This window comes from Gorilla gorilla, chromosome 2 (genome assembly GCF_029281585.2).
Source record: "Gorilla gorilla gorilla isolate KB3781 chromosome 2, NHGRI_mGorGor1-v2.1_pri, whole genome shotgun sequence".
Lineage (NCBI taxonomy): Eukaryota > Metazoa > Chordata > Mammalia > Primates > Hominidae > Gorilla > Gorilla gorilla.
The window spans coordinates 20,731,072-20,758,420 of NC_086017.1; the positions used below are offsets into that span (position 1 = coordinate 20,731,072).

The 27,349-nt window shown below is 44.7% G+C and overlaps 1 protein-coding gene across 1 annotated transcript in view; it reads left to right on the plus strand.

The window, feature by feature from the left end:
- Positions 1–27,349, plus strand: part of SLC6A11 (solute carrier family 6 member 11) — a 127,183-nt gene that overhangs the window by 84,474 nt on the left and 15,360 nt on the right. The window contains exons 7-8 of the mRNA XM_004033612.5: positions 14,041–14,144; positions 20,287–20,411. Of these exons, the coding sequence (XP_004033660.1) occupies positions 14,041–14,144; positions 20,287–20,411 (229 nt within the window). The remainder of the gene's footprint in view (positions 1–14,040; positions 14,145–20,286; positions 20,412–27,349) is intronic.

Here is a 27,349-nt window from a genome sequence, read left to right on the forward strand (position 1 = left end):
GTCCCCAGGCTGCAGACAGCATGGAACAGGAACTCTGGGACCAGCCCAGGACACCATTTTCTCCTAGGCCTCTGGTCCTGTGATGGGAGGGGCTGCTGTGAAGACTTCTGACATGCCCTCGAGACATTTTCACTATTGTTTTGGGGATTAACATTCGGCTCCTGGTTACTTATGCAAATTTCTGCAGTCAGCTTGAATTTCTCCTCAGAAAATGGGTTTTTCTTTTCTATCACATTACTACAAATTTATCACATATCACAGGCTACAGATTTTCCAAACTTTTATGTTCTGCTTCCCTTATAAAACTGAATGCCTTTAACAGCACCCAAGTCACCTCTTGAATGCTTTGCTGCTTAGAAATTTCTTCCACCAGATACCCTAAATCATCTCTCTTAAGTTCAAAGTTCCACAAATATCTAGGACAGTGGCAAAATGCCACCAGTCTCTTTGCTAAAACACAACAAGAGTCACGTTTGCTCCAGTTTCCAGCAAGTTCCTCATCTCCATCTGAGACCACCTCAGCCTGGATTTCATTGTCCATGTCATTATCCGCATTTTTGTCAAAGCCATTCAACAAATCCTGAGGGAGTTCCACACTTTCCCACACTGTTCTATCTTCTTCTGAGCCCTCTGAACTATTCCAGCCTCTGCCTGTTACCTATTTCCAAAGTCACTTCCGCATTTTTGGGTATCTTTTCAGCAGCACCCCACTCCTAATACCAATTTACTGTATTAGTCCATTTTCACGTTGCTGATAAAGACATACCTGAGACTGGGCAATTTACAAAAGAAGAGGTTTATTGGACTTACAGTTCCATGTAGCTGGGGAAGCCTCACAATCATGGCAGAAAATGAAAGGCATGTCTCACATGGTGGCAGCAAGAGAGAGAATGAGAGCCAAGCAAAACAGGTTTCCCCTTATCAAACCATCAGATCTCATGAGATTTATTCACTACCATGAGAACAGTATGAGGGAAACCCCCCCCCCCCATGATTCAATTATCTCCCACTGGTCCCTCCCACAACATGTGGGAATTGTGGGAGTACAATTCAAGATGAGATTTGGGTGGGGACACAGAGCCAAACCATATCAATGCAGAAATTTCCTCTCTGCATCTCCGACTGTGCTTGGTTCCTTGTAGCCACATGAGCTCATCCCAGGACTGGAGTTCTCAGCCAGGGAGGAGACTCTTCCACTGTTGACTGTGCCTGTTCCCACTCCCCAGCCACCACAGATATCCCCTGGGAGGCTCCTTGGGGCATAAATTTGAATGTGTTCCCATTCACTGTCAGAATTCTGTTTCACATGGAATTGACTAGTATCTTCCTGCATCCTTGGTATGGCTACCATAAGCATTTTCCTACTTGGGCACTTTGAGTGGTTTCTGCCCAAAGATATAGTGATGAATGAAACACTAGCTCTGAATTCCATGAGATTCTGGAAGATCTATTCTATTTCGCCTCTCAGCCTCTTGCTTAGAAGCATTTCTGCTGGGCAGCTTCTGAAAGATTTCTCCTTTCCTGCCCTCTAGGCCTTTGCTTGTAGCATTTGTTCCGCTGGAATAGCCTGCCACTTTCTGCCAGCCTTCCAGGCCAGCATAAGTGCCAGAAATCCACTAAAAACACATATCTCCATCAGTATGGTGTCATTTTCCTCCTTCCTTTCTGTGTCCCTTATGTTTGATGTGAAGTTTGTCCTTAGTATGGAGCAGGAGCTTAAACACAGGTGTTCCAGTGTCTTCCTGGGCTTTTAAAACTGCAAGGTTGAAATGCCCCATGGAAAATGGGCTCAGCTGACCCAAAACCATAACCCTGTTATAAAGCCTGGGATGGCTGGGCTGGATGATTCTCTCTTGCAGGTTTCTGCTCGCTCACTATCTCTGACAGGTGGTGGATGTCTTTCCCCATAGCTACACTGAAGGCAGAAGAGTGCTGTGATTGATTAGTAATGTCTGCCCTGGGCAGAAATGGGGGTTGGATGTGCATGTCACATATTTGCCACCTCCATTGCAATGTAGTTCCCTTATTTTACAAGTTGGAAAACTGGGGCTAGGAGAAAATAATGAACTTTAGGGAGAACACACAGGAACTTTAAGGGCAAGCTGCAGTCGGAGCCAGGTGTCCTGTCCCTCTCAGTCCAGTATGTTCTCCACTTGGCCTGGTAGTTAGGACTCGGTGTGAGCTTTGAGCACTCCTTTCCTGTGTGCTGGAGACCCTAAGCAGCTGTGGGTACCCTACAGACATTTCTTGAATGCTTTTCATGTGTCAGCAATGCGCAAAGGGTTGGGGATTCAAAAGTGAGAAAGCAGAGCACCCTGCTCTCAGGAAGCTTCCATTCTAGTTGGGGGAGACAGACAATAAACAATGAATGCCACAATATGATCTCAGATACTTATTTCTCTATCTGCAGCCAGACACAGAAGTGGCTACCTTCACCATTGTGGCTGTTTTCTTTTCCGTTCTCCTCCCAAGGATGTCTTTTCTATTGCTTGAAGTTTAGCTCCCATTCGGCTCCTCCAGGGCGTGGAGCACCCCGGCTTGCCATTTCATTTCCTGGCTTTGAACAAGTTCCATGGTTATTAGCAAAGAAATGTGGTTCTGGGGGGAGATGATGAGGCTTCATCCTAACTGCTTGCTCAGCTGACACAAAAGAACCTGCCTGATCAGGCTGGGATTGGAAGCTGAAGTCTGGCTTGGTCTGGGAGCCCCTAGCCCAGTGCTGCCCATGGGATGTGGGTTCTGCAGCCCCACCATCATTACCCACTCTGACTCCCCCTGCCTCAGTGGCTCCTAGCCAGGACTAGGTAGGACTGCTGGCCCAGGGTCATTTAGAAACAAGTGGGGGCATAGTTTTGGCTGCTAGAATGAATGGGAGACTTCTAGCATTTAGAGAGTAGGGGCTGGTGGGTAGACATCCTACAGGGAGCAGCACAGTCCTGCACAACAAATTATCCAAAATGTCAAGAGCCTCCCCTTTAAGGAACACTCCTCAGGGGAGAGCTTGGCCTAAACTGTCTTTCCCTGAGTCTGCATGGACATCCTGGGAAGAGCTTGGGGCTAGGAATTGCCGTCTTCAGGCCTTGCTCAGGCTTATCCTTCTCTGAGCCTCCCGCATTTAGCACTTTGGTAAAATGGGGCTCAAGCAACTGACGTGATGGATTAAGGGGAGGCCAACTGCCCATCTGCCCTATGCACTCTCCATGCCTGGGCATGGCTGTCCAGCCTCCTGGGCAAAAGCCCAGCCACAGTGACCCTTGTTCCCTGCTCCACACAAAGGGGCCACCGGGATCGGCCTACACACCCAAACTCCCCCTGCACAGGATTGAACGGCTCCTCACCGCCTGCAGCGCAACCCTTTAGCCCAGTGACACTTTACTGGCAGGGCCCTGGTTGGCCCCAGGGCCGGCTGCCCAGGGAAGGGTTTGGCACCAGAGCGAGAGGCTGCAGAACATATTTCCAGTTGGGCTTACAGGCCAAGAGCCTCAGCCCCTTCCCACCACTGTTCCCACTGGCCCTGCCCGCCTGCCCAGCACATTAGCATTTAAATATCTCCAAAGTTGTCTCCACCAAAGCCCTCTCCCCCCATGGAATCCACCAGGGAGGGAGCATTTGAATCCCTCTCCCAGACTCCCCTTTCCTCATAATGGCCATACTGTATTCATCAGCTTCTGTATGTGGCATTAGCCGAAAGAAGGAGCAAGGGCGCCTAGCAACCCAGAGGAGGCTGAGAAAGAGGTGGGAAGGAAGTGATTTTCATGTAATCATTCACTTCTACAAAAGCCGTTGTCAGGTACACACTGGAAACACAGCTGTTTTATTATTCTCCTAACCTACTTTTAATCTTTTGAGAATCCTTACCAATATAAAAGGCAAAAAGAAAGAGCTTAATTCAGCCATTTTCTGCCGGGCCATATAAGTTATATTTTTGCCTCAAACCAAGGCTCTGCTTACAAAAGTTGTGTGTGCATGTGTCTGTGTGTGTGTGGGTCTGTGTGTGTGTGTGTGTGTGTGTATGTGTGTGTGGTAGCTGTCTGTTTGAAAGAAAATGTTGAAGGAAGAAAAGGCTGTGGGTTGGAAGCCCCAGGAGGGCCCCAAGCTCTGATCTGGCTTCTTGGATCCAAAAGCCCATACCCCATGTGCTGTTGGGTCTGACGGTTTTCACACATCTTCTTGGCCAGGCGCTGGAACAGCAAGGAGCCTAGGAGGGATGAAGTGTTGGTTCTTCCCATCCATCCCTGTTGGACCCAAGCTGGTAGCCCTAAGAGGCATGTGTATCTGCTTTAGTGATGGGCAGTTCAGCATTTGGTGCTTCTCAGAAATCTGATTAGTTCACCTGATGGGAAGGGAAGCTGGGATGTTGGAAATGACGTGGGCGCTTGTTTGCATAGTATAGTTGAGAATCGTCAGCCACCAAAAGAAACCAGATTAAAGGGATGGTACCAGGTACTCCACTACACACTTTACATTCATTATGTCTTTCTTTCACAGGCAAGGAAGTTGAGGTTCAAAGAGGTGAAGTAATTTGCCCAGGGTTGCATAGCAGTAAGCGGAAGAGCAGAGCTCCAAGCTGGGTCTGCTGACCCCAAAGCTTTTGCCCTTTTCATTAAGCTCCTGCAAGGCTCAAAGCATGGAGCCTGGCTAGAGCTATCTTGTTTAACTTAGGCCCCTTTTGCTTGGTGTTTCAGTGCCTTCTTCCAAGTGGGCCAGATTCCTGGGGCAATTAGGAGATTCATTTGCTCGTAAGCCCACAGTGACTCCTCATGCTGGCCAGTGTGTACATTTCTCTAAAGTAAATGGACAAGTGACTTCCTCTCCCTGGGTGTTAGTTTATTCATCTATAAAAGGGAGATAATAAATAACAATGGTACCCACCTTAACGGTGTGGACGAGGTGAGTTTAATACCTGTAAAGCACTTTCCATCTGGTATGTCATAGGTGCTAATAAAAGTTAGTTGGTGTCATTGTGATCATCAGCATGACTGTCATCATACACCCTCTTACTGGTGCTTTCGTGGCAGGATGGGTTAATGCTGCATTTGTCAAAGACCTAAGGCATTACCACAGCAAACACAAGCCAATTCGAGGACATAGAGATGGATTTAATTGGTCGGTCAGCTGATGCTGGCTTTGGTGACAAGCAGAGGCATGCCCTTCTGCTCTGATTGGCGGCTCTCTTTGCAGATTTGAAAGCACATTTCTAGGGTAGCTTTTTTCTGTAAGCTGTGTTGCCATAGATGCTGTATAAAATCCCAGAGCAGCATCTGTACCTTCATGGGTAGGCAGGACCCTGGCCCCTACTGCCACTGAACTCAGTGCCACACTGAACTCATCTCCCATACCCCTCCCCACAAGTTGCTCCTCTCTGCCAGATGTTGTATGAGAGCTTATCTGCCTTTGCTTGTTGTCTGTGTCTCCTGCTAAAGTGTAAGCTCCTTAAGGGTAGGAGCTCTGTAACATTTAGTGACAGCTTCAGCCTCCATTCCTGGGACTTGTGCCTGGCACATGGTAGACACTAAATGCATGCTTATGTTGGGGGGAAGAGGGAATAGGCTTTTTTGTTTCCTCCAGGTTTTTGAGTACTGGAATATCCTGGGAGGGAATGAATGTTGACTAAGCACCTGCTGCTCATGAGGGCTCCTGGCTGGGTTTCTGAATACTCTCCAGAGTATTTCTCAATGCTCTCCAAGAGCCAGGACGGTACTGAAGGTTTGTTTCACAAATGTTATTTCAACTTCTGTGTGTGAGAGAGACATGCTGCCCACATATGCACGATGACCATCTCCCCAGTCTCCCCAATTGGATAAGTCACTCCAAGAGGTAGGAAAAAGAAGTAAAGCTTTCTCCCCCAAACATCTAAGAAATTAGACATTCTACTTGCATGATCAAGGTAGGAATGTGGAGAAAAGGTGAGCATGTTTCCAGCAACCTACCTGTGTCTAACCTGGGGATGATGATGCTCACCTCAGGGCAGTGTGTGGGACACACAGGTCATGGGACACACAGTATTGTAAACTGTAAAGTGCTATCCATGTGGACTGGGACAGCGTGTGCTGAGTATCCATCATGATGACTGTAGCTAAAGTGTGGGTGGGGAAAATTTGTCCTTGTCCATCCATCCTTTCTTGCTTCTCCCAGCAAATGTCATCAAGGAGCTACTCTGTGCAGCCCTGTGGCCCTAGCTGGGAAGGTGGGCTATGCCATTATTCATTGCTCTCTGTACCTACTGTGCACCAGGGCTCATTGGAACCAGTGGCCTTGAAAGAGGTGAGGTTGCCCCAGAGCTGGAGGCGGGACCACCTCTCTTCTAAAGGGGCCCCACTCCCCTGTTCCCATGCAAATCTGTCCTCCAAACCTCTGAATGTGGACCGCCCACAGCTGCACTGCCAGAACGCCCCCCATTCATTGCTGCAGAACATGGGGAGTGATCCCTTTCTCAGCTACTGACCCAGCTTCCTTAGGGTTTGTTTTGTTGAGACTGTTTTCCCTTCAAATTGTGTTGAGAAATAGGAAGCCCTTTCTCTGCTGAGCTGCTCCCTTTGTAGCGTCCTGGGAGATGCTGGTCAGTAGGGCTCAGTTGCCTGGTCTTCCTTTCATCGAGGTGGGGTTGCCTTTGTTCTGTTTGACTTGACAGCTGCAGAGCTGTTTAAATCCCAGCTGAGACTACAGGCCTACTCAGCAGACCAGGAGGTCCTAGCTTTTCTCTGTAAAGTGTAGAGCCAGAACACTCTAGGTTCAAACCCAACTCTCTCCCTTATAAGCTGTTTGACTTTTCAGGAGCCTATTTCCACTTCTGAAAAAATGGAGACAATAATACTTACCTAGTAAGATCATTAGCAAATTATGAGATTGCGTACATGAGAGCCTGTAGTACGCACTAGGTTTCAGCAAACATTAACTCAAGGTTTTCACTTCTTAAGGCATTACCAAACCTATTTGGTAATAGGTCTCCCGCTGTGTCTCCTGCTAAAGTGTAAGCTCCTTAAGGGTAGGAGCTGGTTCATGAATGTTCTGTTAGCTTATTTTACTAGACTTTCTTTCCCTTTTTGTCAAATCATTCTAATGACCACCATGATTTTGTTTGTCTGTGCTTGTGGAATTTTTAGTTGAAGAAAGTAGCTGTAGGTGAAATAGACTTGGGATAATGCTTTGGCAGAGATAATGCTGTGTTCATGTCATATATTTTTTCTTTTCTTGAGTAAATGGGAAGACTACATTCCCCAGAGTTCCTTGTCTTTAGTTTGCAACCAAGTCACTTGGGTGTGGCCAATGATATGTATTTGGGAGTGAAGGCAACCCTCAGGCCTAATCCTTAAAACCTTCCCAAGCAAACCTCCAGTTTCTCTGCCTCAGAGGCTGTGCTGGAAGCTTGTGTTGAGAGATGGTGGTGTCATAAAGGAAAAACACTTAATATCACAAATCATTGGGTGCAAGAGAGCCCCTTCACAGGGGCTATGCTTTAATCTTTGTGTGGGTGAGAAATAAACTTTTATTGTGCTAAAATACTGAAATTTGTGGGTTTATTGTTTAATACAGCGTAACCTAGCAGTAATTATCTTAACAAATACACCACCTCACTGACGAGTTCATTAGTTCCTTTCTAGACTGAGAGGCAAGGATGACATTTGGAGCCATGTTGCATTTTCACAACCACAGGCATCTGTTTAAGAAACAAACATATATCAGTTATGCTTTCTGTAAAGAGCCTAATGATGCAGACTCCATGTAAAGACATCCCATGGTTCTTCATGGGATGTTTTCAAGAAATCTAATCCTGTACATTCTCAGGCTCTGCTATGCCCAAATGAGCATGTGTCTCAGCAGAAAAGCTGAACTCAACATTGGTTTTTCAAATGTGAAAAATAGAAGAGGCCAGGGAAGAAAATTTTAGATCTGGAGTCAGGGAGATGTTAAATTACTGCTAAAATCCTGATGATGATCAAATATATGTCTCTAGCCCAGACGTCGATATGTAGCCCTAGACTTTCCATGTATCTCTTGAACATCTCACTTGATGTCTCAAACTTCCCTTCTCCAAATTAATACCCATTTCCCCACTTTATACCTTCAACCACCCTTAGAAAACCTGGATCATCTAGTGTTGCACCCTCACCCACCATATTGCTCAGATCTGGGTATTCGTCTCTCACCTCCGGCCAAGATCAATCTTGTATAACTTGCCCTCTAAAGATTTCTTGAGAATCAAGAAGGTAAGGTGGCAACAGAAAAAAAAATTATTTTAACTTCCTGGAATCTTCTCACCCAAACAGAGAAACAAGGGTAGTAAAACAAAAACCCTATGGACAGCACCTTCAGCACAATTAGGTATCACCATGAACCACAAAACATGAATAGATGGGGCCAGATGCCAACAGCAGTGACATCTGCATGATGTCAGTTCTGTAGGATAAGATGAAGATGAACATAAAGGCAAAGGGAATTCTGAAGATCCAGCACCAGGAAACCCAGAAAGCTCTAACATGTACTGGGAGAGGACTCTCTTTGGGGGTAGAAGCTTAGTGGACCTATCTGAGAACATCACCTCAAATGAGGAGGGGGTCTATGCAGTCTCTAACCCCTAGGTAAGTGGGGGAGGACTGCAGTAAATTTGGGCAGAGGTCTGGGCCCTGTGAACACTACGCACTAACCAGTTGAGGCTTCATGGATATTAAGGAGAAATTACGGGAAGCAGAATCCAAATTGAGCAGGATGGAGACACTAGAGGAAATGAAAGGAGAAATTTTGGATAAGAGTGGGAGAAAAGAACAGAGAACAATAATTTCAGGAAGTACTATCTGTATGGCCATAGTTTTAAAGAGTTTTTGGCAATAAAAGAATAAGGAAAGTTCAGACTGAAAGTCTAGAAAAATCTATCCTGGACCACTGTCATTCCTCTACACAAGAAAATCCTCTCCTAAGAGTACAGGAAAATCTATCTCGCCTAAACGTGAGCAACAGAAGAGGACTGTGATCAAAACTTATGCCAAGCTATGATAAAGAAAATAATTATGGGGAGAATATTGTCCCAAGGCATTGCACAAAGACAGAACCACAAAACAGTGTAACACTGAAAGTTAATACTTCAAAACAAGCTAAAGGAAAATAATAAACCAATAGATACTATGAGGCAAATAGCATAAATGAAATTGTTAGACAAAAAGACTATTTAAAAAGAGAGCTGACAGGAAGGACAACTTACAAAAGAAAAACTATTTCAGAAAAAATAACTAAAATGAAGGAATAACAGTGAATACAGACCATGGATGATATGACAAAGTAAACAGAAGATGGAAAGGAGGAAAAATGTAAAAATAAAGTCAGAAATGAACAAAGACTTTTTAAAGAATGAAAGAAAAAGTGATAGGTATAGAAGATGAGCAAAGAAGGTCCAACATACATACAAGTCCCCAAAGAAGAGACCCAAAGCAATGGAAGAGAATAAATACAGCAATAATTTTGGGATCTTTTTTCTCCTGAAAGAGAAGAATTGAACTTGCATCCTGAAAAAATACACCATGAGCCTGAGAAAATCAACACAGATTAGTCACTGTTGGACTTTAATAAAGTGTAGAACAAAACCTGTTGGACATCCAAACCAAAAGAATAAGTGCTTTATAAGGGGAAGCAAGTTATATTGGCACCAGACCTTTCTACCACAGCACTTTGTGCCAGAAAGCAACTAAGCAATATATTCCAGATACTCAGGAAAAGAAAAAGAGAGCCAAGGATTTTATATACAGCCAAATTGCCTTTCAAGTATGAAAGTCACAGATTAACTATTCTAAACATGCAAGAACTCAGCTAATATTATTTCCTATGAGACTTTCCAGAGGAATTTACTGGAAAACAAGCTACAGATAACAAAATTGACTGGAAAGGTATTAACATAAGGGCTGGGGGTGATTGTTAAATTCATAGTTACCTATCGAATTCACATTAAGTAATGACTATAAGGAGCCTGGCATGCTGGTGCATTCCTGTAGTCACAGCTACTCAGGAGGCTGAGGCAGAAGGATCATTTGAACTCAAGAGTTCAAGGCTGCAGTGAGCCATGATCACACCACTGCACTCCAGCCTTGGCAACATAGCAAGATCCCATCTTATTCAATCAATCAGTAAAGGCTATTATGTGATGGTTGTATGTTCTGATAATCTATACAGTGTATTAAAAATTTGAAGATAATAACATATATATGAAAAGTATAAAAAGTTTACAGATTGACTTGTAAGTATTAACTGGAAGCAAATGGATATTTCTTCAAATTGGATGCTAGTGGGTAGGGAGGGAAGACAAATGGAGGCTGTAGCTAATTTCAGTATTCCTCACAGCAGAGAACCAACAGACTGTGTCAGAAAAGGGGAGGATTAAGGGTATTGTGTAAAGGTGCTGGTTTAATGGTGAACATCAGAATAAAAATGACAGACTTTTCCCCATAGAGGTAGGAGAGCAAGATGGAAAAATCATTTGAGAACATACCCTTAAAGATTCATGTGAATCTTTAAGCCCAACATGCCCTCTTTCATCTCTTCTCCAATCTCAAAAGGTGTGCCTCCTCCAGGCAGCCTTCTCTGATTGCCTTAGCACAAGTTTCTCTTTCCCCCCATCTGTCTCTCCCAGCTACTGGGCACCTTGTTTTGTAAATGTTTTATCTCACCTGAGGACAGAGACGGAGTGCTATGTAAAATTGAGTGGTACTCTTTCAGAGTGTGACACAGGGTTCTGCACAGTATACAGGTGAATGCACTCAGTGAATGCTGGTCCATCAGTAATTTGGGATTGATTAAAGGATTTGGGCTCATACCCTCTGGGTTTTTCTAAGAGCTAAATGTTGCTATTAGCTTGAGTTTGAAGTGAGAACAATTCAATCCAACTTGACTTAAATAAAAGAGGAATTTATAGGCCTCTGAAATGAAATGTTCTAGGATAGGTCTGATTTCAGGTCTGATCCAGGGAGTCATGTGCTAATATTGGTCTGCCTTTGCTCTAGACTCTGCTTTCCTGTGTGTTGGCCTTCATTCTCAGGTAGACTCTTCCTTCATGGCCAGTGATGCCCCCAGCAGTTACAAGCTTAACATCCCCAGCAAAAAAAAAAAAAAAGTGTCCCATTGACTTGCCTTGCATCATATGCTCATCCATGAACCAGTCACTGTAGCCAAGAAAAATCCTTGGATTGGCCAGGTCTGGGTCATGTGGCCAGCCCTGAATCTACCTCTGAGCAGAGAAGAGGTAGCTTTCCAAAGTAAAATTGAGGTGCTGTTACCGAAAAAGGAAAGATGGATGCTAAGTAGGCAAAAACAGCAGATGTCCATTTCAGCGTTGATGTGCCCAAAGAGCAAATTGGAAAAAAAAAAAAAAATACCTGCAAATGAAAATCATTGGTTTGGGGTACATATCTGGGGCTTGTGGGTCGAAAGCTTTCTTTGGTGTTTTCTAACTCATAGAGCGTTTATTTACCATGTTAGGGGGAGGGTCCACTCCACTGAGTGACGGGATTCAGTCAGGATTGGGGAGCCGGCTCTCCCACAAGTCTGAGGGCTTTGCTCACTCTGGCCCAGAACAGTGAAGGAGGGACACCTGGTTTGTGGCACCATTAACAAGTGTGACTGGAGGCCCAGTGTCTGGTCAGGCACTGAGTAGCTCTAAGTTGCCACTGGGATTTGGCCTCCCATTTCCTGGGTCAGCAGCTGTACTGCTTTTTGCTTCCCCATGTGGCTCACTGGCCTTACTAAGCAGAACAGGCAATCCACTGAGGTAGCAAATGGGGAAACTGAGACAAAGCGGGAGGAATTAAAAATACAACCACTTCTTCTCAAGTCTTTAACACTTTTTTCTCCACTGGACCTTTCCTACCAACATTTAAGTATCCTTAAGCTTCTACCATTTCCAAAAACCTTCCCCAAATTGTATTTACCCTTTTACTACCAGCCTATCTCATACCCCCCACACATCAAAATGTCTGGAGTTTGTTCTTGTCTTTCCTCTTTCCAGTTTCTCCTACCCCATCTCAGTGCACTCTGGTCTACTGGCATTACCTGCCTCTCCCTGCCCCTGCACTTCATGAAAGAGCTCTCCTTAAGTTCCTCACAGAGCTCCAAGACCCTAAACCCAGTGATACTATTGTTAGAGGAGAAAAAAATACACTTATTTCTCAGGTTCAGAGGCAGCATTATGATCTTCCATTTTAATAGGCAATTTGTTGAATGACTTAACACAGTTGAGCAGACACACAATAGAATGACTTGTACCATGTAATCCAGTTCTGAAGAGGGAGGAGATACAGATACTTTGCCTGGAAATGAAAGAGTTCCGGGGTCCAGTGGGCATGAGTATTTTCTTTGAATCTTTAAAATGCTACCACATGGAGGAGAGGGATGTGGCCTGGGTGCCCCCAGAATGAGGAAAACAGGAAGAGAGAGTTCATCTCATCTTAAAAAATGTTCTAATAGTCAGCTCTCTGAAGAAGAAAGGGTCTGGGTCAGGAGATAGTGAGCTCCCGGTCACTGGTGGTAAGCAAGCAGAGACTATTCTGTCAGAAGTACTCAGAAGAGAGTCCTGTGTTGAGTGAGAGGTTACACCACAGGCCTTCTGAGGCTGATTCCACATTGGAAATTCTGGGACTGAATGAGCATACATCTCTAGAGGCAGACCTCCATGGACTTGCATCTGCCACTTCCCAGCTGTGTGGTTTGGGCACATTACTTAACCTCTCTGTTCCTCAGTCTCCTCAGCTGTAAAAGGGGGCCAATAATAGTACCTACCACATAGGGTTGCTGTGAATTTTTTTTTTTTTTTTTTGAGACAGAGTCTTGCTCCATCACAAAGGCTGGAGTGAAGTGGTGTGATCTGGGCTCACTGTAACCTTCACCTCCCAGTTCAAGCAATTCTCGTGCCTCAGCCTCCCACGTAGCTGGGATTACAGGCCCCTGCTACCACACCCGGCTAATTTTTGTATTTTTAGTAGAGACAGGGTTTCGCCATGTTGGCCAGGCTGCTCTCAAACTCCTGACCTCAGGTGATCCACCCACCTCAGCTTCCCAAAGTGCTGGGATTACAGGCATGAGCCACCCACCGTGCCCGGCCGGGTTGCCGTGAATATTCAGTAATGCATGAAGGGCAGTAATGCGTGGTACCTGTACATTGAGAGGTCAGTAAGTGTTTCCTGTTTTATATATTTAGTGCCAGCCCTGTTCTCTAGATGGCATTTGATACCTAAGCATGAGTCTCATCAGCTGCATTTCAATTTGAGCTCTGGATTTTCCTTGGCAACTTCTAGGGGCTGGGCTCAAAGGGAGCCTGGGGAAAGTGTTCGAGAAGCCACTGTCATTTCTGTTGTGCATGTCTTGCTGTCCACAGCAGTTTTTATCAAAAGGGAGCTTGGGGACTAGGAAAGTAGTTATCTTGTGTACCACATAGGAAGCCTAGAGGTGGGGAGTCTGTTCTGAAAGGGAGAAGGACATGGTGGGCCTCCCTCACTCCTCTCCTCCCTGCCACCTTTTATGCTGAGGTCAGCTATGCGAATGTATCACCCTGGACAGAATCTTATGACACTTTTCTCATGGTGGCCTTAATCACAAGGAAAAGGAAGCATTCATTTTACCTTAAACATGACTTACCTTGCAAGCAGGCACTAGATCCCAGGGGCTCATGGTCCTTGTTGCATGAATCCTTGCAACAGTCCTGGTAGGGAAGTTTCTTCCCTACTTTGCTGATAAGGAAACAGCCTCAGAGAGGTTAAGTAACTTGTCCAGGGTCACACAGCTGAGGCCGGGGTCCTAAGCATTCAAATTCTTGCTATTCACTGAGCTATTATTCATAACCTCTGGCAAATTCTGGAATTAATTGAGGACATTTACACTTGATCATGTGGTCCCCAAGAATAGAACTCTTTTAAAGGGGGTCCTGGGTAGGTTAGGAAGTTTAATTATCCCTTATGGAGTTTTTCTGAAGGGTAGAGTGTGGGTGGGGGATTTCAGAGACCAGGGCCACCCTCTCACCACACATCTGACTTCTGTTTATGCCAACATCTTTGTGCCTTCCTACAGGTCTGGGTAGATGCTGGAACGCAGATCTTTTTCTCCTATGCCATTTGCCTGGGCTGTCTGACCGCTCTGGGAAGTTATAACAATTATAACAACAACTGCTACAGGTGAGCATTTCCCTGGGCCCTGCCAGCTCTCCACCAAACCCTGAGAGCCCTCTAACTTGCCAGGCTAGTTTATGTTTGTCTGCCCACCTTGCAGGGCCCCAGGAGGAGATAGATAGGCTGTTTGTTGGCCTCCCTCTACCGAAGGGTCAAAGAGTGGGCCACCAAGGAGCTAGGAGAATAGCAAATGTAGTCAGAGTCTCTCTCAGGCTGCAAAGCTAATCCCCCACCACTACTGGCATCTCATTCAGGTCTCAGTGCCACCTCGTATGGTAAAGACGTATTCCAGGGTGGATAAGTGACTTGCCCCAGTCACAGAGCTAGTACATACACCAAGGGCCTTGTTCTCTCACCTACTATTTAGAAACCTGCTTCCTGCCCTTCGTACTTGACTGTAGGGTCATCTTCTGCCCCACCTGGGGCCAGTGCCCCACTTTGCCCCTCAGCCTAACATGTCCCTCTGGCCTCCTGCAGCTGGCTGCACCAGGGCTGGGAGGGGGTTCAGGTGAGGAGGCGAGCCCCAGTGTCTGACCCTTGGCTGCCTGGCCTCTCATGCCTGCAGCTTGAGTTCTACAGCAAGGCTGAGACCCGTGGAGGGCAGGGGACCTGCCCAAGGTCACCCAGCTCTGTGTGGTGGAAGTGCTGATCTAGGATGATGGTCAGTCTGTTGAGGTTTCGGTCTGTTGGGGTCTCTGCACCCCTGAACTCAGTGCCTGGTACGCAATAGGTTAATATTTCATGGTAGATGGACAGCGCATCTCTTCCTTAGAGTCTGAGAGCTCCTTAAGCAGGGATAAGACCATGAAATCATGACAGTGCAACAATCCCTTATCACAGAGTAGCGGAGAAAGGAAGGAAGGTTGCCTTTTTTTTTTTTTTTTTTTTTTTTTTAACAAATGGTTCTGAGATAGGATAAGTATTTTGGGGAAATCATCAAATTAGATTCTCATATATCATCCCATCTTTCCACCATAGTAAGTGTCAGATTGATTAAAGAGTTAAATATTTTTTAAAAGAAAACCACCCTATAAGTAGGAATGAAATACTGATTTCAGAATGGGAAAAGATGTAGAAAACATCAAAAATAATTAAAGAAATCACAAAAGAACTAAGTGGCAGATTGGTCCACATAAATATGGAGAACATCTAAATTTCTGGAAAGAAACACAGAAACTATTCAAAATAACCACCTCCATAAAGTGAGACTGGGAAGTCAGAGGTGGGGAGGTGGGCTTTTCCCACTTCTACCTTCTATACAGCTTAAATGGGTGCGTTTTGTTTAGTTTCTTTTGTTTAACTTTGAGTACGTATTGCTTTTATAATTTTTAAAAAATTGTTAATACAAACATCATCTACATTATTTTATTTACAAATATGAGAATTTTCTATAAGATTAACGAGCATCCCAACAACGTATGATACTCAGGGGGTTTATATCCACAATATATAAAGAATACAAACAAGTTTATGGGAAAAACACTAGAACACCAGTGAAAAAACAAGCAACACACTCTTTTTTTTCTTTTTCTTTGAGACGGAGTCTCGCTCAGTCACCCAGGCTGGACTGCAGTGGCACGATCTCGGCTCACTACAAGCTCTGCCTCCCGGGTTCACGCCATTCTCCTGCCTCAGCCTCCCGAGTAGCTGGGACTACAGGCGCCCACCACCATGCCCGGCTAATTTTTTGTATTTTTAGTAGAGACAGGGTTTCACCGTGTTAGCCAGGATGGTCTTGATCTCCTGACCTCGTGATCTGCCTGCCTCAGCCTCCCAAAGTGCTGGGATTACAGGCATGAGCCACGGTGCCCGGCCAACACACTCTTAAAATATTGAGAGTGTTTTTCCCAAGTCCTGTTCAGCATAGGTGAGGGTAGGTGAGCAGGTCATGCCATACCCCTGCTGGAGGGACAGGAACTTGGAATTAACCATCACATCACTGGGTCATCATGTGGCTCGAGTGGCACCGTGCATTTGAAAGAACTTTCACCAGTGATAGCGTCCCTCCCACATTACCCCATCTTTGAGACAGGGAAAGTGAAGCTGGTGGAGGTGGTACCTTGCTAGATGTGGCAGGGCCTTGACTCTGACTGGGGTCTCTCAGTGTCCATTCTGGCCTCCCCACTATATCCTTTCCGAGAGCTAGCTTAGCGGTCACATTATGAACTCACTTGTTAAGTCGGCAGTGTTTACTGTGTGTCTACTAAGTGCGAGGCCCTGGAATCGGTGCCATGGGAGCTGCAGACAGCAGTGGTGCAGCCTATAGAGTTTGTAACTTGGGGAAATCAAGACAATGGGGAAGTTAACGTGGGCAGGTCCAACATGCTGAAAAGAGAAGCTATTGTAGAATCCAGTGTGCCATCAGGCAGCAGTGAGTTCTGCTTCTGGGGTTCTTTGGGTGAGAGGTATTTGGGTGACCAGATGACAATGAGATGCTAAAGACAGACAGTCAGAGCAGGCTGTCCAGAGGAAGGCGTCTAGTTTTGTGGAGGATGTGGGCATGGGGGATGAGAAGTAAAGCTCTTTGTCAGCCATAATGAAAATGTTAACCATGGACAGGAAGAGAGAGAGAGGCACCCAGATAGGAAGAACAGCACATGCAGGCTTCCGGGCTGGGCCAAGTCTGACCCCCTTGGGAGTTCTTTCAAATGTACACTGTCTGTGTACAGTATCACCCCATCGGTGGCTTACGGTCAGCATGGGGACCTCTGTGCTGGGCCCTTCAGAGACCACTTGGGCACTGTCCCCTCCAGCTAGGCTGTCAGCACCATGAGGACGTGGGCTGGGTGTTCTTGTTGTCTGCTGCATCTCGTACTTAGTTTAGTGCTGGCTTCCACGCAGGGCAGTCAGAAAGAAACCACCCCATTACATAAGCAAGGAGATGGTGGCCCGTGGAGCTCGAGTCCCTTACTCCTGTTCACATCGCCACGGATGGAGCGTGGCTTTTCACCTGAGTCTTCCTGGCTCTTGCACCCCATTCCTCACTACCAGGGGTGGCCAGCTCTTTCCCAGCTACTGGAGTTGAAGAGGGTTTGGCCAAAACTGCCTTGTCTCCAGCCTGTGTCTTGGGGCAGTGGCAGCTTCATTCCCCACTGAGTGCGTGGAGGATGTATGCTGTCAGCCATGGGTCCCTTCTGCTTCCCCCTCCAGCAGGCAGGTTTTATTCCATCTCTCCCATCAGCAGAAGAAAGCAAATCCCCTGGGTGGCAATGCAAAAATTAGAAAGTTCATTTTATTTTCTTTTCCAAATTGTTTTGCAAGTGGGTCTTCTCAACTCCAGTGGAGTAAATTAGTACCCTCTCTCCTGACAGCATAATAGCTTCTGGAGGCCTTAAAAGCCCAGCTCAGTGCCTGCCGACTTCAAAGCACTGTTACATAAGCGTTTTACCTAGACGTGGGAGCTGGGGAAGGAATTAGAGGGATGGAAATGGGAGCGAGCCAGGCAGGGAAAATCCTCACTTCCGAAGACACCACTAAGCTCTGTCTGCTTGAAGGGGTGGGTGTTCTGAGGACTGGGGGGGAGCAGGGACCGGTCATGCATGGGGCTGGAAGGGACCTCAGGTCCCTAAAGAGCTTCTCTATCTCTCCTTCTGTCTCTCCGTAATGTGAGGAAGTCACTCAACAGACCTGTGCAGGAAGATGGGAATTTTTTAACAAGGGACAATTTGTTTTTCAACACCTGTGTGGATGCCCAGAGACAATTTTTTAAAGTCAGGATTTGTTCATCTTAATTTTTAGGGTGCATCATTTTTGTTTAGCTCCTAGCAAAAGCATGGGCTTTGATCTATGTGACTCATTTCCCTCAGCCTCAGGATTCAGTGAAACCTAGTCCACGGCTGGCATACTGCAGGTCCTGAAAGCATCACGTGGGAGAATTCCAGAATGGAGAGGCTGTAGACAAAGGCTTTCCTCCCTGGTATCATCCAATGTCAACTGTTTGATAAGTCAGGGCCATTTTGCCTCAGACTTCAGGAAACAGGCACAAGGAGCAGATGTATCCCAACCTTAGGAATAACTCTGCCCTTGCCTGGGCATAGCTGAATTTCTTTTTGAGCAGAGGTAAATCAGACTTGCAGATAAAGTCCCCACTTATACCAGCCTAGCCAGCATTCACAGTACCAGAAGAGTTATTTGAAGGGACCTGTATCAGTCATCCATGGCCACAATACTGCTATGTAACAAACAACCCCAGCACACAGGGGCTGACCACAGCAAGTGATTGCTTGTATTGCTCACAAGTCTGCTGGTCAGCTGAGGAGACTCTCCTGCAGGCTGTAGACTGAAAGACCCTGGGTTTGGCTCCAAGGTCCAAGCCAGGCTCAAGTCAGCTCCACGTGTGTACATTCTGGGGTCCAGGCCGAAGGGATAGCAGCTCCCCTGGGGAAGTTCTCATAGAAAATCACAGAAATGATATAGGACAAATACAATCATGCAAGCCCATCTCAAGCCTCTGTTTATGTCACATCTGCTAACATCCTGTTGTCCAAAGCAAGTCATGTGGCTAAGCCCAAAGTCAGTGAGGGCAGGGAAATATACTTCACTCCAAGGAAGAAGGTTGTGAGAGTGACTCCTTGCTGAAAAATGATTTGATCTAGCGCAAGGCCAAGAAATTCTGTTATCCAAGCACCTTGTATAGCCAGTGAGATCAGGTTTGAAGAAAAAATATTGCAGGGAGAATTGGAACCCAAGGCTCTCGACCACCAGTTCAGTGCTCTCTCTACTTTACCCTTGATTCCTAGGGTCATTGCAAGGCAACAGGGTGTTAACAACCAACAACATTAATGTAACCTTTGGTTGCTTTATAAAAACTATGATGTCAGAAGAAGAGGAGGTGAGAGTCCTGCTGTGTTGTTGAGAATAGTTCTGGATGTGACAATTGAGGAGGGACTGGATAAGCTGGAGTGTATTACAGATTTCAAGTACAATAAGGAATTGGTAAGGGAACTGGAATGTGTAACGGAGAACAAAAAACTCAAGGGGCTATAGGGCCATTATCTTCAGATCTCCCAAGCCTGAAGGAACTCCAGGCTGTTTTGGAGGGTAAAGCTAACTTTATCAGAGAGAACAAGCATGGGTGAATACAATATGAGAAAGTTCTTAGCACTCTAAGCAGTAAGAGCTGTCCAACAAGGGGAAAGTACCACTGGAAAAAATGGCTGGCTCCTCATGCCTGGGTGTGCAAGCAGAGGTCAGCCGGCCACCCGCAGGGATGCCATGGAGGCTAGTCATGCCTCTGGCAGGAGGTTGAACAAGGTCACCTGGCAGCTCCTCCCCTATAAAATGGGGTATTAACATGGATTGTATGCCTAAGTCTCAGTCCAGGCACTACAGTGGTTGAAATTCTAACAGGCTAACTTCCTGACTTGGTGATTTTAGGATGCTGGGCCTGAGGCAGGACAAGCCGGGACTCGAGGGTACCGTCTTCATCTTGACAAAGTTCCATTGTTTCTAGTCTGATTTCTCCTGGGCCATGGCTTTATGCTGGTGCTTCTTAGCTGGTGAGTCCCCCCGCTCCCAAGAGCAGGGGACAGTCACTGCTCTGATAAACCTCTCCATGCAAGGGTTCAACCTGGAAGGGGCTGCTCGCTCACAGCAGCAGAGCAGAGCCAGACTGAGATCTGGCAGATGCTGCTCCAGTAAACAGCTTGGCCAGGAAGAATGTCACCATAAAGCTTCTCCCCCGGAGGCTGCCGGAGCTTCAGGCGCAAAGCCTATGGTTTCTCCCCTGGCTGAGAAGCCCCCATTTCTCCCATGGAGGCTTCTCCTGCCCTCCTTGCTTTGAGCTCCCAGGAATACTTTCCCAGGCTTTCTCTCCTACCAGGGACTTGGAGGAGCGTCGGTGTGTTTCAGAGTATTTTCTCATTAGTTCTGCATTTTCCCATATGCCAGCCTCCCTTCCCACGCTGGCTCTATGCTTCTGATTCATGACCTACCTTACCTTCTAGAAATTCAGGAGAAGCTGTGTGACCATGGGCCAGCCACCTAACCTCTCTGAACCATGAGTGCTCCATCAGAAAAACAGAGCTGCCTGTGCCTGCACTTCCCTGCCTGCCTCACAGGACAGCCATGGTGCTCGGGTGGAGAACGTTTGAGCCGTGCACCGGTTCTGCCCGCTCTGACCCTAGTGCCTCTTGCTGCTTCCCCACAGGGACTGCATCATGCTCTGTTGCCTGAACAGCGGCACCAGCTTCGTGGCTGGGTTTGCCATCTTCTCAGTCCTGGGTTTTATGGCGTACGAGCAGGGGGTACCCATTGCTGAGGTGGCAGAGTCAGGTAAGTTCACCAAAGGTGGGGATGGAAAAGGCGGCGAGGGAGGCCAGGAGTGATGGTCATCATGGAAATGCGATCTTCCTCCTCAGCTCACACATCTCCTGGATTCACGCCTCAGAAAGGGGCCCCACCATTCATCCACAATCCAGGATCCTGGGAATTACCTAGGAGGAAAGTCTCGACACCTCCTCCCTCCCAAATCCAAGGCATCCCCGAGTTTTGTAGATGCTGTTGCCCACTTCATTCATTTCTCCCAAGCTTCACCGTCTCCCCACTAGCCCGGGCCACCATCACTGCCCACCTGGATGGCTCAGAAACCTTTCACTGGACTCTCTGCCTCTGCTATTGTCACTTCCACTCCATGCTCTACCCTGCGGAGGGATTTTTTTTTTCAAAATGCAAATCTGAACATGTCTTCTCTGATGAAAAGCCTTTCTTGGCTTCTCATAGTGCTGGACTCAGCATGGCCACAAGGCCCTGTGTTGCCCGGCTCCTGTGGCCCCACCAGCCTCACCACCCACGATTCCCCCACACTCACTCGGTCCCACCACAGCGGTCTGCTTCACTTCTGCAAGTTAACTCTCTCCTCCTCCCTCAGGGCCTTTGCACATGCTTCCCCTTTGCTTGGAGAGCACCTCTCCCTCCCTCCCTTTCCCTGTTCTAGACATAGAATCACCATGAGTGTGACAGCCTTAAGTATAGATTGACATGTGTTTGTAGCAAACCCACCATGAGCAGGGTTATCATTGTTTGAGTGATTGTGCAAAATGGTGAAAAACTCTTTCCGTGATTTACATGGTATTTGAATTTCCAGAAAATTAAGTGCATATGAAAAAGTACATAGTTTGCGTTTACATGACAAATGGAGTCTAACCTCAGATAAGTATAAATAGGTTTTTCACCTACAAGCATGTCCAGTGGGACATATTTTTTAAGAGCAGCACGGGGCATCTGGCCTCCCTGGCCTCCATCTACTCAAGGCCAGTGCTGCCCCAACTCATTGTGACAACTGACCCACCTCCCTCTCAAGCCCCGGTCCAGGGTGTGGCTATTTAGGTTTGGCGTGTGCAGTCAGGGAAGCACCCCTCTGACCCACCAAAATAGGCAGGCCAAGGGGTGTGGATGTCAAAGGAGGCAGCTGATCAGCAAGCTCTGCTCCATGACTGTTCAGAGTCCACCTTGCTCTTGGTCATGTTTATCAGAGATGCAAGGGCCCCTGCTGAAATCAGGGGTACAAGCTAGACCAGAGGATACGAGTATGATCAAAGCTCTCAATCGCTGGGCACCTATTCATTGGACAGGAACTGTTACACACATCATCTCACATGATGCTCAGCTCAGCCCTCTGAAGCGGCATTTTTGCTACCCCCATTTTACAGATGGGAAAACTGAGGCTCAGGGACGTGAGGTCACTTAACTAAGGACACACAGGCTGGAAGCAAGAGAGCTGGAACTTAATCCAGGCCATCTGGCTGTCAAGCTCATGTACTTCCCATTCCATCCCACTGTGGCTGGGGCACCTAGCCCTTCACAAAACACCTCTGCATCTTCCTCATATTCAACCACAGGCAGCCCTGCGAGGAGGGATCATTGCCTTCTCAATAGTAGCATTGCTTTCTGTGAGAATCCATGTCCTCCTCTGTAAAGTGCACACCCTGAAACTCCCTCGCAGTGTTGCGTGAGACAGAGTATCCATAGCACTGCTGTTGCTCGTTTTATCATTGCTTCCGTTTTGGAGGGGAGTCCCAGAGAGAAGTAATAGGAAGAAAAAAAAAATCCAACTAAAATTAAATTTTGGACTTTTTCTTATTCAAATTGAAAGAATACTCATTGTGGAAAAACAGAGAAACATTAACAGAAGAAAAAAAATTCAAATCCAACGCAACACCTTGGGGTTATCCCGCTAGGATTTTTCATACATATGTAGCTATAAGCGTGGTGATCAAAACTGGATCATATTATCCTTGGCATTATGTAGGCTGAGTTCTTCCATTTATAATAAAGCATGAGGAGCTTACCCCTCAGTAAAAATAGATTGCTATCATTGAGTTGTGTGGTATTCCATTGAATTGATACACTGGAATTGACTTTCTCTGTCCCACTTGTCAGGCCGTAAGATGGTTGTTTTTTCATATACTACCTCATGAAATGCTCCTAGCACCTCTGCAACATAGGTTTTACCAGGGCCTCCACTCATGGCTGTGCAGACTATTCCCTGCACAACTCCAGCAGGCACTATTCACACAGCAGTCCTAGCTTTTACAGTGCCTATCACAGATGAGGACCTTGTAGCTGAGAAAGATGAAGTGGTTCATCCAAGAGCATGTAGTCCATAAGCAGTGCAGCCTGGATCCGGTCTCTTCTGCCTTGCTTTTTTGTGTTGCTGTTGGCATCAAGCAGGAAAACCTGCTCTGTGCCTCTGGTTGGGGGTGTGGATCACACCAAGACCCTCTTTAGGAGTCTGCCAATTGGAGAAAATGCAAGTTACAGCTGAATATGTAGTCACCTCACCTTTCTCAGAAGGACCTGGGCTCACTTTCTGAGGCATGATTTTTGGAAAATACTTAATTAGATGCCAGAACACTCAGTGGGATGTCCCAGAACACTTCAGAGACTGAGCCAGGGAGACAGAATGTACTATTTGCAGGGTTCAGATTTTGTTCTGTTCTAAGCCTAGTGCCTGAGATTTGCTGACCTTCCCTGCATGCCCTGCATCTGTCTCTCTGATGCTGTTACACTCAGGATGCTCTCTCCTAGGGGAATGATTTTACACAGCTTATAGTTGGGTCTTGCTTCTTTATCCAGCCTAATAATCTCTTAACTGGAGTATGTGGTCCACTTGTATTTTGTAATGACTGATGTGGTTAGGTCCTGAGGTCTGTTTTAGGGCAGAAAATGTCAGAATAATAATCAGAAGTGGGAAGTGTCAGATGTGTGGTGGAAGTGCAAAGTGATATGTTATTAACTCGCATAAGTTATGACATATAGTCTTGGTCCAATTGCTTAGAGAAAAATAATAAGAGGTAGAGCTAAAAAGCTAGTAGATGAAACAAAATTGAAAATTAAAAATATTTATTAACCCAAAAGAATGCAGGAAAGTGCCACAGAGTAAAACTAAACAAAATAAGCAAACAAAAACAGAAAACCAAAATAAAACAAATGCAAAATAGTAGACTTAAATCCAACCATATTCTTATATTAAATTTAAATGGACCAGATACACTAATTAAAAGGCAGAGATTATCAGACCAGATTTTTTTTAAAAAAAGACCCAGCTATAACATGTCTAAAAGAGACACACTTTGAAGACACAGATAAAGTATAAAAGAATGGGAAAAGATATACCATTCAAACAATAAACATAAGAAAACTGGCTTGACTATTAGTGTGGACAAAGTAAACTTCAAGTCAAAAAATATTAGCAGAGATAAAGAGGAACACCTCATATTGATAAAAGGGGCAATTCATTGAGAAGACATAACAATCCTAATGAGTTTGTATCTGAAAGCGGAGATTTGTTATATAGGGAGCTAAAACTGATAGGATTGGAGGGGAAAACAGACAAATCCACAAGCATAGTTGGAGATTTTAACACCCCTCTCTAACTAATGATAGAACAATTATATGAAATGTCAATAAAGACATAGAGATCTGAACAATACTATCAACCACAATGACTTCATTGATATTTATCAAACAGTGCACTCAGTACCTGCAGAGCACAATTCTTTTCCAGTGGACATGGAACATTCACCAAGATAGACCATATACTATGCCATAAAACAAGCATCAATGTATTTCAGGAAATTGAGACCCATTAATATAATGCACCATGTTAATAGATCTAACAAAAAAACATAAGATTAGCTTCATCGATGCTTAAAAAGCCTTTAACAAGATTTAACACCCATTTACAATATAAAATAATCAAGAAAATAGAAATTGAGGAGTACTTTTTGAAATGATGTGTGTGTGTAAAAGTTTTTAAAAAGCAGATATCTATAGTATCCTACCCATTATGTGAAAAAAGAAGAGGAGAAGAGAAAATATGTCTACTCATTTGTGCAAAAGAAATACAGAAAGGATTAACTAGAAACAAACAAGGATGGTTACCTTCAGGGGTGGTCGGAAAAGGGGTGGAAAGAAGGGAGGAATGGGAATGAGGGAGGAAGAATGAGAAGGAAGCAGTGCTTCTCTGAATATATCATTTTTTTATTAGCTCTGAGTCTTGGTAATATTTCACATACCACTCAAACAATGATTTTTTTGTGGTGGAACCCTAAATGGAATACAAACAGTAACAAATGAACCTAACTATACTACAAATGAAAAATGTCACCATGCTGAAGGGAATGGGGAAGGAAAAACTAACCTATGTAACTTTGAGAAACAGCATCTTGACTGGGTATTTTAAAGCTAAAGACAAAAATAACGGTACCGTGCTCCAGTTAGTACAGGGGTAGCAATTCCACAACTGTTGTAAGTGTGTATATTAGGGTTGAACAAATAGGAAAATATTTTATAGATAATTAGTCAGATTTTTCACTGAGAAAGAAGTTATAAATAAGGAAAGGAAAGATGCTAGAATGTCTTTTATTGGAATTGGAAGTATCAGTATATTAAAATTCATGGTTTTCATCTATGTACAGATAGATATAGAAATATTCATGTGTATATGCATGGGTAAATATACATATATTTCCTATCTTTGTGTGCTGAGAGGGCCTAAAAGCAATAATACTCCACAGTTATGAGCACACCTAGGGCTCAGATCTTGGTTTCTAAACACTATTCTTCAATTAAAAAAAAAAAAACAGGGCTCCTTGGCAAAACAGTTGATTTCAGGGCTAGGGCAAGACAAGGTGAGGCTAGAACATTTTTGTGATGCCAAAAAATAAGGAAGTGCTCAGAAAAAAAGGTTGGAGGCTTGTCAAAAAGCCATGGAAATCAACCTGAAGGAACTCCCAATGGTTAAAACTGAAATAACTTGAACAGCAAAATAAATGATAGTATTGGATTTTAACCCATAGAATAAACTACTCAGGAGTCCATATTCACATATATAAATAATTGAATAAATAAATGGTGTGAAAGGACAGCTATTCCTTGGAGAAGAATTATAATTAATAAATATAGAAGGAATGAGGGAAATATCAAATCACCATTAGGCAAACACCATTGTAATCATGGTTGCAGGCAAGACCCACCAATGAATACTAAAATCAGTAGGTAAAAGTCAGAGTAGAAACAGGATTTTTTCATAATCTCAAAATATTTCCTCCTGCAGGAGCGTTAACAATTACAAAGAGAAAAAGAGTAATGTTATAGTGGAGAAACCTAGCAGACAACAGTTTAACCTTAACCTTCAGTGATCAAGGTAAACATCACCAGTAGTAATATTGATTGACATGCACCCCCTGATATAATGCACCAGAAAGGATATAACATCACTGCTGTGGTTTTCTAGCCAAAAGATGCACAACCTCAGCATAAGTCATGAGGAAACATCAGACCAACCCACATCAAGAGACATTCTGCAAAACAACAACCAGAGCTCATCAAAAATGTTGAGTTTAGGAAAGACCAAAAAAAAGACTAAGGGACTGCCACAGACTGGAGAAGACTAAAGAGATACAACCAATAAACGCAATGTGGAGTTCTGAATTAAATGTTGGAACAGAAAAAAAGGGGGCAAAAGGAGAAAAACTGGCAGAATATGAATAAGCTCTGTGGCTTAATTAATGGTATTATACCAATATTAATTTACCAGTTATTAAATATTGAAAGTGTTCCCCTAAAATCAGAAACAAAGCAAGGATGTATGCTGTCTCTGCCTCTATACCATATGGCAATGAAGTTCCTAGAGAGTGCAATAAGGCAAGAACAAGAAAAATAATTAGAGGGAAGAATAAAAATTTTCTTGATAAACATACTGTCTGAGTCAAAAATCCTAAGGAACCTACAGAAAAAGTAATAAGTGAACTTAGAGAGGTCAAAGGACAAAATAGATAAAATCTATTATACTTCTTTACATGCTAGCAGGAGACAATTGGAAAGTTTTTAACTTCTGCTCTTCACAAGACGCCATTAAGAAAGTGGAAAGGCAAGCCACAGACTGGGAGAAAATATTTGTAATAACTCCTCTGACAAAGGATTTACATCCTAAACATATAAAGAATGCTCACAATCAAATAAAAAGAAAACAACCTAATGAAAAAAAAATGGACCAAAGAATCAAGCCATCACTTCACAAAAGAAGACATATGAACAGACAATAAACATGTGAAGATACTCGATGTCATTAACTATCAGGGAAATGCAAGTGAAGACTATGATATAACATCTCACTCCCACTGTAATGACACATCTTAAAAGACTGACAATATCAAGTGTTGACAAGGATGTGGAGCCACTGGAAATTGGAAACATTGCTGGTAGGACTGTAAAATGGCATAGCTACTTTGAAAATCAGTTTGGAATTTCTTAGAACGTTAAACATATGATTGCCATATGACCCAGCAATTCCACTTCTAGGTAGAATAGGCAAAACTAGTCCAAGGACGAAAAAAAATTGAATTGATGGTTGCCCAAAGTGAAGAGGAGGAACGGAGGTGAAGAGACAGCAAGGGGCCCCAAGGGGCCAATGGCAGTGTTCTATAGCTTGATTGCCATGGCTTGATTGTCGTGGTGGTTATCTGGGTGTATACACTTTTTAAAACTTCATCAAACTGTTGTATGTAAATTATACCTTAATGAAGCTGCTCTTTAAAGTAAAAAATCATCAGATTTCATGTCTATTAAGCATTTACCTGCTTCAGTGCTTTCCATTTGTTGTGTCATCTCACTGAATTCTCAAAACCACTTTTTTTAGATAGGACTTTATTATCCCCATATTTCAGCTAAGAAAACAGATTTGAGCCCAGGCCACCTGGCTACAGAGC